A 13,837-nucleotide genomic window follows, 5' to 3' on the forward strand; every position below is an offset into this window, starting at 1 on the left:
TTTACTTACCATTTTTCCATCCCCTTCGGTATTTCCTTCTGAGAACCTGTTTTTCTCGTAGATTCTCTGATACCATATGGAGCTAGACAGAAAACACAAATAACATGGATAGTCAAAAGTCACCTAATCACCAGTTAGGCATAGATGGATATCATGGGCCTCCAGATGGGACACTCAGAGAGGAACACATCACCACCTATGAAATATTCCAAGCAAGAACACGTAACACAAGAACATTCTATTTAAAACACTGGAAGGGACAGCAGGCCACTGTCTTCTTCAAAAATGTCAATGTCTTATAAAAAGAGAAAGGCTGTGACATTGTGACAATTAAAAGAGGCCTAAAAGAGATATTACCAAATGCAATACCTGATACCAGGTTGGATACTGTCCCAGACAGAAAAGCAAAGAAATAAATAAAGGGATATTACTGGGTGACAACAAAAGTAGGTGACAAAATAAAATTCAATAATTACACTGACTTATTGAAACTGATAACTATACTCTGGCTACCTAAGAGACTATTCCTACTCTTGGGAAATACACAGTGAGGTATAGGGGTAAAAGCCTACAGTGTAGCCAACTCACTTTCAACAGATTAAAAAAAGTTACATACATTATATAAATACACAAACAGAATGAGAACAAACAATAAGTTAGATTCTAAGTAAAAAGTTACCCAATTTTTATAAAGCAGATTCATACTAACAGTGTAATGCCTTGGTAATTTTTCTCTTGTTAGTTCTAGGAGCACCTAAGTTACCAAAGAATTGAAGGGAGCGGAGACAGAAGAGTAGAGATACCCTTGCTACTATTTACAGATTTATCTATTGCAAAATATGGTAGAAAAAGGCCAGCCTATTCTTAGATAGTATGTCTGCAAAGCCCAGAACTCATGAGGCACAGGAAAACAAGTTCTTATTCACATTCCTGAAGCTCAGTGGGTTCACAAGCCTAGTGGCTCACAAAATTCCAAATTTCTTGTAACTCTAGAAGAGAAGTCAGTCAAAACATGTGCTACAAAAACAAAACAAAACAAAACACCAAAGCTTACACATGGAGAATCACGTGTTATCTAAAACTTTTCTTTGTGGGGGTGGGGGGACCTCTTTTCCTTTGGGGCATCTGGGTAGCACAGCTGGCTGAGCATCTGACTCCTGGTTTCGGCTCAGGTCATGATCTCATCGTTGTGGGACTGAGCCCCACACTGGGCTCCATGTTCAGTGAGTAATCTGCCTGAAGATTCTCTCCCTCTGCCCCTCCCCAACTCAAGAGGAGGAGGGGTAAGGCACATGATCTCTCTCTCTCTCTCAAATAAACAAATCTTTAAAAAAAAAAATCAAAAAATAAAACTCTCTTCTTTGACACCTAACACTCTAATTGCAAATGATATTTTGGCTCCAGTTGGTATACTAATAATCAATTACAGTCAAAATTTTAAAATAAATATGTGCTCCAAAAAATAATCTGAAGTGAAAAAAGGAAAGATAAGTCAATACATATTATTTAAAAAACCAAAATAGTAAACGCTTAACTACTTAGTTAAATTGGTATACTGCCTTATATTCACAGTTTTTTCCTTCTCACTATGTGAAGAAGTCAGGGGGCGGCAGGAGGAGAATACTAGTACAAGCTGATATTTTCTGTGTGTTGATACATTTTCTACTTCAAATGTAAATGACTTTAGGAAACTAATCCTACTCCTACTTTTGTAAAAAATAAACTTACGATCAGTGATGATTGCATCAAAATATGTGCCCTTCCTCCAGGAAGGTTTAGACGCATCTGAAACCAGGACATCGAGGTAATACTTCTCTAAACCATACTGACGAAGATTTGCCCTAATGTTTTCATCTGGTCCTCTCCACTTTTGGTTTTTCCTACTAGCCTTTCCTAAAGGGAAAGAAAAAGGAATACAGAAACTACAAATCAAACAGAGCATTCTTATTTCTTATCGTTTAGCTAAAATAATGTTTAACTCATCTAAACCTACCTTTACTCAAATAAAACTTGCTTTCACTTAAAATCCTAACTTTATTTACATAAAGTTATTTTTATTTCACCTTACTACAAAAATGTATTTTAGCCAGTAAAATGTACTGTCTAACTGATCTTTTTCTATCACCCTTCAAGTAAAACTGCCTTAAACACTTATTAAATACTTACTGAATTGAAAGCATATACAAGTAAGATACAAAGCTCTATTGAGCATGGCCCCTTATAAATGAAACAGAAATGAAGAGAACTAACTTGGGAAATGAAGGAATGCTATGACCATGAAGCTCTTGCAGAGACATTACAGATGAAAAGTTAAAGTGGAGGTTGAAGGAAGAAATTCAAAAGTTCTAGTATTAGGAGACACAAGTGGATGATAATACCGTGGACTGATTAAGATCGGAGAAACCAGCATAGCTGGGTGGTTCAGTTGGTTAAGCGTCCAACACTTTTTTTTTTTTGACAGAGAGATACAGAGAGAACACAAGCAGAAAGAGCAGCAAGCAGAATCAGAGAGAGAGGCAGGTTCTCCATTGAGCTGGGAGCCTGATGCGGGGCTTGATTCCAGGACCCTAGGATCATGACCTGAGCAAAAGGCAGCCATGTAACCAACTGAGTCACCCAGGTGCCTCTAGGATCCAACTCTTGATTTCAGCTCAGGTCATGATCTCAGGGACATGAAACTGAGCCCACCACTGGTCTCCATGCTTGGCATGGAGCCTGCTTAAGATTCTCCCTCTCCCTCTCCCCTTGCCCCACCTGCCTCCTCTCAAAAAAAAAAAAAAAAAATCAAAGAAAGAGGTAAAACAAGCTTAGGGGAAAAAATGAGATTTGAGATGTACTGATCATGCTTGTCAGCTACCCACAGAACATTCAGAAAGAACTATTCAGTGGGTAGTTGGAAGCCAGAATAAATACACTGAGGAGATTATCAGTATATGCACTTAACTTAAAACCATAAGAATGAATGACATTTTTTATTAACCTAGGTGGCAGTTATGTGTTTGTTCTATAATTATTCTATTTTTATACACTCTTCTGTATCTTGATCTACTTTACAATAAAAACAAAACTTAAAAAGTCAAAAGGAGAAGAATGGCATGACTCTGCATAGTATGTGTTGTGAGAGGAAAAGTGGTCAAAGAGAGAAGCCCAGAGAAAGCAACATGTTAACACAGGTCAAAGAAATCCACAGGGCCTTAAGAAGACAGAGGTGGAACAACCAAAGAAGTAGAAGTACCACCCAGTGAGGCCACGGTCCAGGAAACCAAGGGAGGCTTTATGAAGGTCAACACTGCCAAATGCTAAGATCTGTAGCCCTAGTGAGAGTTTTCAGCAGGCGTGAAAGCTAGAAAACAATGGACAGAAGACTGAGAGATGAAGAAGAGGAGACAGCAAGTAAATACTAGTTTTCGAGATGCACTTCGGCAAAAGGAAGAGGAAAACAAAGTGGCAATTAGAGGGCCCCGACAGGACTGATAGGAAAGGTTTTATATTTTTAAAATGGGAAATTTTGAGAATATTTGAGAGTACAGAAAGAAATTACAAGCACATGAAACAGAGTGCATATTTAAGAACATCCTGGGTAAGCTCTGAGAAAATTCTACCTCAATGAGAATTCTGCTCAAGTAGACTGAAAGGTTATAATGTAACTTTTATAAATAAGAATTCTAATAAATTATATAGGACAATCTCCTTAAAGCAAACATGACTTCTACTAAAAGCAAACTGGAATAATTCTTCTTAGCACTTTGTCTGCCCTAACATATCACCAAGAATATCTTTTCTGGTAAGCCCATTTAGGTGAACTTGTTAAAATATAACCAGTTCTCCTTATGATAAATATTACTAAATTCCTTAGAGTCAAGGTAGGAAAAAAGAGGGTCATCAAGCACAGTATGTCAAACTGTTTCAGAAAAGAAAAAAAGAAAAAAAAGGAGTATAATAAATTCTCACCAATACAGTAACTTGAGAAAAACTGGGCAGTAAAAAGAAAAAGGGTGTTTAAAGGGCTGATTCTAGTTACAATAATGGAATACCACCATAAACAGAATTTCAAAATCATCAATGAAACTTGACATTTTTATTACCATTCAGGTATATGAGAATACTTTCTTCAGTATAATTCAGTTCCAACCAACCATGTATCATTAGCAAAGCATCTAGATTTTGATAGTTTCCAAAACTGCCTTAAAAGCAAGCAAATGTTTGTCTTGAGTTAACCTGAGTCCAATGCAGAATCTTCTTAGTTACTGTCATGTTAACCACTTCAAAGATATTTTGGTTGGTTATGGAATTAAAACCAATAGAGTACTCAAGGACTAGCAATTAATCCAGTATTCATGCAAGAGTATGATTATGAATAAAAAACGGTGATAATCTTGATATAGAAACTGTATGTGTTTATTAACATGGACATGCTAATTAGAAGATGGCTAGTCTCTCTCCTACCTCCTTCCCAAGCCTAAAGTTCACAACCTTAGAGTTTGCCAACTTTTTAAAAATCTCTTAATAAGACAGTGAGGAGAGCTTTTTCTTTTTCATCTTTGTTATCCCCCACAAGATTGCTTTGCACATATTGAAACACTTCATAAAAAGCAGATATCCAACAAAATCTTATCATTTGTAAGAATAAGTAAAACTACATTATACCACAACTCTGTATCTTAACACGAGATTGATGCATAATGCCATATAAACCCATTTAATTACTTTGAAAGCACATCTGATACAAAAACAAAGCCTGTAACAGTCCAGAACCTCTACTCACCTAAGCCATGAACTGTATTGTAGTCTATGTCTGTCCCATATACATAAGCACCAAAATGAGCAGATGCTATCAGAAGGCCACCTGAAAATCACACAGTTATAGTCTGTTAACCAGAAAGACCCAGACTCTTATTTCTTCCCCTATTTAGTCTGATCCAGAGTCTTAAAAAATAGCTGTAGGCAGAGTACCGGAGAATAACACTGGTCCTGACCATATTTTACAAGCCTCAGAATTAAACACTAAATTGTGCTCACTATACTGGTCACAATGTAAGGAATTAATGTATGTACTGTCATCATTACTTTGAACATACTGCTTAGGAAAAAAAAAAATTTTTAACTAAAATAATGTATATTTAGGGGCACGTGGGTGGCTCAGTTGGTTAAGTGACTGCCTTCGGCTCAGGTCATGATCCCACGGTCCTGGGATCGAGTCCCATATTGGGAACCCTGCTCAGCAGGGAGTCTGCTTCTCCCTCTGTCTGTCCCTCCCCCCTTCAAATAAATAAATAAAATCTTTTAAAAAATAGTTTAGGGGCGCCCGGGTGGCTCAGTGGGTTAAGCCTCTGCCTTCGGCTCAGGTCATGATCTCAGCATCCTGGAATGGAGCCCCGCATCGGGCTCTCTGCTCAGCAGTGAGCCTGCTTCCTCCTCTCTCTCTCTCTCTCTCTGCCTGCCTCTCTAATACTCTCTGTCAAATAAAGAAATAAAAATTTTTTTAAAGTTAAAAAAATAAATAAAATAATGTACATTTAGACATTTCCATCTGATTTTGAGAGGTCTATACAAAGCATCTTGCTCCTTACTTACAATTAGCAATAATCGCGCCTCGGATAAACCTCATTGGCTACGATACTGCCACTGCGCAAAGCTGCTCCTTACTTACAAACGAGAATATAAAACTGCTATATAAAAGAGTTAGCAATAAATAAATTCTGACACCTAGGCTCAATTCCCATGGAAGCCTGAGTTTCAAATAACCTAAGGGGGCATAATTAATATTTAATATGTTAATCCCCATAAAAATTAAAATATTAGTACAATAAACAGTTATTCCTGTAACCAGTAAAGCAATTACCTCATTTTAAATTGTAAATACGAATTTCTGAATAACTATCATCAAGCATACACAAAAATAACAACAAAAATAACAATACAATGACTTCTCTATTTACATAGTGCTGTGATCAAAGTAAGAACAAAAGTTCCAATACAATCTGACTGGACTAAGTAACTTGGTAGCTGTGCCTAGCTCACATACAAAGAAAAATCCTAATAAAGATTTGAAAATTAATGAAACCTTTTAAAATAAAAGGTAATATTTTTACATTGTTTAAGGGGGAAAAAAATCTGTTATTTTAATAACCGTGCTTTCCATTGAATTTTACTTTTTTTCATCATCCAAATTAAAAATTCCTAATAGCTATACCGCACCGTAGAAAGGTCTGTCAAATGGACATCAGAAATATATTCCTAAACTATGCACAGACTCAGACAAGGGAAAATAATTACGTATTTTCCCCTATAACCTTTTCAAAGGTAATTTCTATAATTAAGATGGGTAGTGCCTCCAGAGGGTCAAGATCTGTAAATTAATGGTGTTCCTTCCATAGCCATTTAAAACACAGTCCGGGAACAGGCACTTCAATAAACAGACTTTGCTTGTGAAAAATACTGTAACTACTACTACGAGACCCCAAGAAGAAGAGAATGGAGAACTAAAAAAAGTACAGCAGAAACCAAAACCTAAGTTCCCTCATACTAAATATAAGAAGTATTTGTGTGAGAGGGAAGCTAAGTAAGACCTCATTAGTCTTGTTCTGTAAATGGAACCATCCATATTCAGGAAAGATACTGTATTGTGAAGACCTGGAATACTCACAAAATCACTTCACCCGAATTACGAGGAATTACTACAATTCTGCCAATTAAGGCAGATACTCACCTAGAAGAACTAGTTGTCAAGGGGAACAGAAAAGCTTTCCTGTGCTTCCTTAAACAGAACCTTATCCATTTGGTTAGAGTGAGTTTTGAGAAGACCCAATTTAGAGTACACTGCTGAAAGGAGATGAATAATGTGTTAGACTACATCTGTTAGTTAACTTTGTGCTCTTTAAGCTTTCAAAGTTTTAAATAAAGTTATTATAAATTAGCTTCTCTAAACTGGTCACTGGGTAATCGCTGTTATCATCTCATCGTTTTCTCAATTAAATTGAAGCACTTTTTACATTTAGTTATACCTTAGTTGGAGTTTCCCTGAACCTTCTGGTGGAAGAAGGGGTGATAAAGGAGGGGTGAAGTGATCAGGGGGAGGTAATGTGACTCACCCAATTTCTTATGCTACCAAGTATACAGTCTTCTAATTTCTCCTTACTTAAATAGTAACCACTTTAAGGTTAGGGCAGTATCTTATTGGCAAAAGGACATAATAAGTGAAATTTATTTATAATACAGAAACTATTTTACAATTTTCATATTAGAGATTTAAGTGAAAAGCCTTACAAAAGTGCAGAATTGAGAGACTGGGCTTTAGTTTTGCTGAAAGGAAAGGAGAAAAGAAGGAAAAATGGAATACTACTGTATCTACTTTATCCTTTTTCAAAATGAACTCAGGTAAGTTACACTAGCAGCCTGAGCAAAAGGATATTGCTAGAAAATAGAAATTTTACCAGATAAACTATGAAACTCAAGAAAAGGAGACTATAAAGAGTTGTGGACCAAAATGGGAATGACCCAGAGACTAATCCACAGACCTACAGAGATCAATTACCTCTCTCCTAATTGTCCCTTTTACTCTCCCATAGTTTCCTCCCAGGTCCAGGGCCGTCAGTTTCTCAACACCTGTCATATGCATCTATCATTCTGCAATGATTAAAATTCAAAAGGAGTTGTACTCCACTCCTTACACTATGGCTCATTTGAAGGTAGAAGCAGCCAAGGAGTGCACAATGGTCTCCTGGGTATACTCTCAATTAGTAAAATAGCTGAATCACTTGAGAGAGGGGAAGGAGAAAAGAAGTATCTAAGGACCTCTGTCATAAAATCATAGCACAGCTACCTACAGCAACTGGCTGTGTGTCTACCTGTACCAGCTATTTTCATTATAACCAATGAATTAGATGTTTACAATTTTAACCCTCAATTTCCTTGCCTGCTGTCACAATTTGCCAACAGTTGCAAATTATGAATACCTTGGAAATCAGTCAAAGAAGGGACTATAAAATGAATTCATGGCCAAAATGTTCATCATCATCATTCAATACTGGCTACATCTATCATCTTTTACCAGAAAGGCATCTAAGTTCCTAACAAAATAATAATTTAAAAATAATAATGATAACCATTATAGTCTACTGAAACCCTACCATGTGTCAGGCAACTTCTTAAGAATTTCATATACATGTATTACCTCACTTAATCCGCACAATATAGCAATATTATCATTTTATTAATGATGGAACTGAGGCCCAGACAAGTTGAGAATATTGCCCTAAGTGATATAATAACTAATAGATTAAGGATTTAAAACTCACTCTATTTGCTCTTTTCTCTATACCATTTTCTCTCCTTTGGGGTCAGCACCAATTAAAACAAATATACACTTAGCATTCCAGTTAGATAAAAGTAAAATCTGTTATTAAATTAAGTAAAGCTGCACACTCAATTAGTAAGAGTTGTATACCATTCACAACTCTTGTATATCACAGGTGGGCCTGTACCATTATAGGTATTCAACATATCATGCTCATCAATCCTTGCTCATATTAGAGCAAAAGGACTTCCTAACTACCAAAAGCTAGCCCAATGAGAAGTATCTTCTCCCTCGGAAAAAAATGGAGATACGCAACTTTTTTTAAAAAAACTTATTAAAATGAGGGGCCCTTAGGTGGCTAAGTGGGTTAAAGCCTCTGCCTTCGGCTCAGGTCATGATCCCAGGGTCCTGGGATCAAGCCCCACATTGGGCTCTCTGCTCAGCAGGGAGCCTGCTTCCTCCTCTCTCTCTGCCTACTTCTGATCTCTGTCTGTCAAGTAAATAAATAAAATCTTTAAAAAAAAAAAAAACTTATTAAAATGAAAAGCAACATACTCACTAAAATGGAAAGAAAAGTACGTTTCTACAACTTATAATGTCATTCTAGACAACAACATCACACTGTCTAAAGAAAAAGGAAAGGCATTTAGGCAAGAAAAGATTATATCTCTCCTTTTGGTTTCCCAGAAGCTTTCTACTCTATCCTATAACCTTGAGAAAAATCACAGGTTATGAGAAGTCAGTGGATAAAACATTTGGGAAACGAATATATTTCAATTTTGTGCCTTTAAAATGGAAAAGGATTGGATCCACTTGACTTTGTTTTTAAATATTAGAAAAGGAAACAAGGAAAAAATACTATCAAAAATATTTGTGAAAAACTATGGCCATGGAGGAGGGCACAGGGTTAGTATTTCCCCAATCCTTCAGAAGGTACTACCCATCAGTGAGACAAAAGGCCCAAGAAAAAGGACAAACTATACTTAAGAATTGTGTCTATTCACAATTATATCACCAATTTCAAAACAAAAGCACCAAAAACTAGATTCTAAAGCTATGCTTAAATTACAAACACAAATTTAAAAAATATATTTTAGCAGCATCTTTGCAAAGATCTTCCTCTTTGTAATTTTCAATTAATTGTCCTATGTAAACAGTGACAGACCAAGATGTACTACCCATTCTAAGGAGCTGCTCTAAAGCAAATTAGGGGCAGGTCTCCTTGCCCCTTACTCACATTGAAGATAATCAGTATTTTGATTGCTGTGTCAGAAATTAGCATTTCATAATATACCCAACCTCACAGACATCAAGGGAAAGAAATTTTACCTATACTAGGAGCTCTATTTTTAGACTTTATAGTATTATCTACATGTATGCATACATATTAAGCATTATGTACATGTACGTATGTCAAAGAATTCTCACTTCCCAGAAAAAAGTTTTTAAAGTCCAAGAACAAATTAAAGATTAATAAAAGGTTTAGCATTTGGAAAAAAAAAAGAAATTTATAGATCCATTCCTCACAGCATATAAGAAAAACTCCAAATAGATCAGAGACCTAAAGAAACTAAACTAAAACTATAAATGTACTACGAAAAGAAACATAGCTAGATACCTCTATAACATAAATGTAGGAAAAACTTTTGCATGGCAAAGGCAACTGTTTGCAAAGTCAAAAAATAAATGGCAAACTGGGAGAAAATATTTGGTTGTGTGTATACACACATACACACACGCATGCAATACCCATATGTATACACCTTTACATACATATAAAAAAAAAACATGAAAAAAGAGGGAGGGCTAATTCCCTAACATACAAAGTACTTTCAAAAATAAAGAAATGTCTACATAAAAATGGGCAAAAGACATGAAAAGTATTTCCAAAGAAATTATCAAAATGGCCCTTAAAACTTAATAAAAGAATGCAACAACATGGATGAACTAGAGGGTATTACGCTAAGTGAAATAAATCAGAGAAAGATAATTATCATATGATCTCACCAATATGCAGAATTTAAGACACAAGGCAGAGAATCATAGGGGAAGAGAGGAAAAAATAAAACAAGACAAAACCAGTGAGGGGAAACAAGCCATAAGAGACTCTTATTAATCACAGGAAACAAACGAGGGTTGCTGCAGGCGTAGTGGGTGGAGGGATGGGGAAACTGGGTGATGGACATTGGGGAGGATATTATTGTAACAAGCACTGGGTATTATATAAGACTCATGAATTACAGACCTGTTCCCCTGAAACAAATAATACATTATATGTTAAATATATATATAAAAGGTTATTAGACTTCACTCATAATAAGAGAAATATAAAATAACACTAAACTGAGATAATGTTTTCATCCAACAGACTGGCAACATTTCAAGACCTTGACAATAAACTCTGCTGGTGAAACAAGGTTTAAAATATACATACGTTCTTCATCCAGCAATTCTACTTTTAAGAATTTACCCTAGAGCCATATCTCCAACATTATGCAAGTATATATACAAAAGATTATTCATTGCAGGCATTATTTATAACTCTAAAAGACTGGACACTACTCATGTCCAAGTATATATAGGAGACTGCGTGAATAAATTACAGTATATACACCCATGGAGTACAAGTATAAAAAAGAATGAATACAATTCCTATGAACTAACAGAAAGTGATTTTCAGGAAAAACTGTTAAGTGAGAAAAGCAATGTAGTGTAAGAAAGAAGTAAAAATAAAATGTACATATATCTGCCTATCATTACAAAAAAAACCCCCACAAATAAGAAGAATCAACTAAAAAAGAAAAGAAGTTGGGTATCTTCAAGGGATGAGGGAGGAGAATGAAGAGATACAGAAAGAAGTGATACTTGTATGAGTCTATCTCTTACATAGTTGACTTCTGAAAGTAAACTGATTTTCTGCATATCTAAAAATAAATCAACAAGGCTGGAAGGAGGTAAAAAAAATCTAAAACTGAGGGCAAACTGAAAAAAAATGAACTCCAAACTGATTCTGAAATGAAGGGGAAAAGAAGAAAGCAAAATATTTGATTTTACTGCCCTTTAGGTGTGGTAAAGAACAGAATACACAGCCTAAAAACATATATCCTTTTAATAGGGTTTTTGTATTTTTTTGCTCTTCTTTTAGTGGTAAGGGTAAAGCAATTTTGAAACTATTTTAGATACATTATAGCAATGAGCAAAAAAATTAATGTGTAAATGGTGAAAGAAAACAGGATTCTCGGGATGCCTGGGTGGCTCAGTGGGTTAAAGCCTCTGCCTTCAGCTCAGGTCATGATCCCAGGGTCCTGGGATCGAGCCCCGCGTCGGGCTCTCTGCTCCGCGAAGGGCCTGCTTCTTCCTCTCTCTCTGCCTGCCTCTCTGCCTACTTGTGATCTTTGTCAAATAAATAAAAAATAAAATTTAAAAAAAAGAAAGAAAGAAAGAAAATTCACAATTTCTACAATATATGTGTCTATCCACATGCACACACAGTACATACACAGGGATATGTGTATTTGCATACATATTTATATCCATATTGTACACATTCACACCTAAATGTCCTAGCTTATCTGCTGAATGCGTGGAGAAATGAAGATACCTAGCACCCAGATCTTGGTCTCTAATACCATTCCCCACTAAAAGAAACAACAGTTACTTGGAGAAATGGCTGATTCCAGAGTTTGGGCAGGTAAAAGGTGAGCCAGAAAGTAAGAAAGTACCCAAAAATAAAAAAGACAGGGTAGAGGTCACAAAGACAGATACAGTACAAAGAGCTCCTTGGCAAACGTGGGATAATTTGAGCAACAAAAGAAGTTAACTAATTATAGACCACTAAGGGGAATCCATAGCTTATATTAATAATAAATACATAGGAGAGAAGAAAGGGCTCTTGATTATAATAGAATGAGTGTTGAGTGGTAATTGTGGAGGAAGTACCATTACTGGAAAAATCATCCCTTTGTGACCAGAAGTTAACTTTGTGACCAAAGTTAAAACTGGTTCAGGCAAGGATCTTCAGTGAATGCCAACCTGACCACTTGACAGGGGTGAGGAGGAATTTAGATGCGGAACAGGATACTTACATGGGTCTTAACATACAATGGAAAAATCACCCTCCACCTTAACCAGCTGATCAAAATTAATATTACCAATGAGGGGCAGATAACCATCATGCAGATGCCCTAAGAAGGACACAAAATCACTGTTGTAGTAGTCTGGCCAGGAATGTATAACTTGCAGAACTCATGCAGAAATAAATGACCCAAGTGAGGTATATTCTAAATAAAAAAAAAAAGAGAGGAGGGACAGTGTTCTTCAAAAGTAGAAATCTCACAAAAGAAAAAGAAGGACTATGGACTTGTTCCATACCAAATGGATCAAAGAAACATCAGTGACAAAATACAATACTTGATGCTAGACTGAAAAGGAAAAATATAGTATACAGAACATCAGTGGGTCAATTAGCAAAAATGTCATATGAACATTAAAGTACTGCATTAGCAGTACATTTGCTAACATTGAAAACTATACCATGGTTATGTAAGAGAATATTCTAACTCTTAAGATACATATATTTGAGAGGTAAAGAGACTGGATGGATGCAATTTCAAACTGTAAAGAAAACAAAATTATGTAAATGAACATAAAAAAGAAATGATAAAGCAAATGAGACCAAATGTTAACAATAGTTTAATCTGAGTCAAGTATGTGCAAGTGGTTTGTTCTCTGTTCTATTTTCATTCTTGAACCTTTGCTTTAAGTTTGACATTACTTCCAATAAGAGTTTAAAAAGAGGGGGGAGGCACTAAGGATGATGAAGATAGAAAAGAAACAAATAGGTCTAATGCTAGGTGGGGGAATGGAGAAGAGAAACTCACCAACAGATTAATTCAACAACAAACACAGAAATTCCTTCCAACAGTTAAAAATCTCTTGACTTTGATAAGATTTTTTCCTTATCGCATGTGGTCACACTCCTCAAGTTGGGTTATGGTGTAATAGCTGGTGGACAGATCTTAATGCCGAAAGAAACAACTCTAGTGTAGTAGTTAAGAGCATGAGCTCTGGAGTTAGACTGCCTGAGTTTGAATCTCGTGAAATTTACATACTGTATAACCTTGGCCAAGTCACATAACCTCTCTCTGTGCCATAATCCCCTCAGGAAGTTTTTTTTCTTTTTAGTTCAACAATGTTAGCTATTGTGGCAGAGCTCCTTCCCAAGTTTCTGATGGGGAAAGACAGCTACAGGGAGAAACTCCAACCACAAACATAATTTGTTCCAAGGCAATCTGAATCGCAATTAATTTAGCCAGACTGATCTAAATATGAGTGCTCCCTACATATGAGTAAGAGCCAGCAAAAAATAGGGCAAAGTGGGAAAATTTCCTCACGAATCAGAGGAGGTTAATGCAGAATTTTAGGACTTCTACACAAAGTTCATTATGAGGACAGAACACAGACTGCAGTCTCAGCAGCCAGGCTCAAGCCCGTTAATAATTAAGTCACTTTCCTTATTTTCATACTTACTTATAAACCTCT

The 13,837-nt window shown here is 36.0% G+C and overlaps 1 protein-coding gene and 1 pseudogene across 1 annotated transcript in view; both read right to left on the reverse strand.

Moving 5' to 3' along the window:
* The window catches only part of TRMT11 (tRNA methyltransferase 11 homolog), a 65,494-nt gene that overhangs the window by 36,155 nt on the left and 15,502 nt on the right, over nt 1-13,837 (reverse strand). The window contains 3 exon segments of the mRNA XM_044249397.1: nt 10-82; nt 1,729-1,893; nt 4,766-4,846. Of these exon segments, the coding sequence (XP_044105332.1) occupies nt 10-82; nt 1,729-1,893; nt 4,766-4,846 (319 nt within the window).
* Nucleotides 5,478-5,637, reverse strand: LOC122897117 (annotated as a pseudogene).

This window comes from Neovison vison, chromosome 1 (assembly GCF_020171115.1).
Source record: "Neovison vison isolate M4711 chromosome 1, ASM_NN_V1, whole genome shotgun sequence".
NCBI lineage: Eukaryota > Metazoa > Chordata > Mammalia > Carnivora > Mustelidae > Neogale > Neogale vison.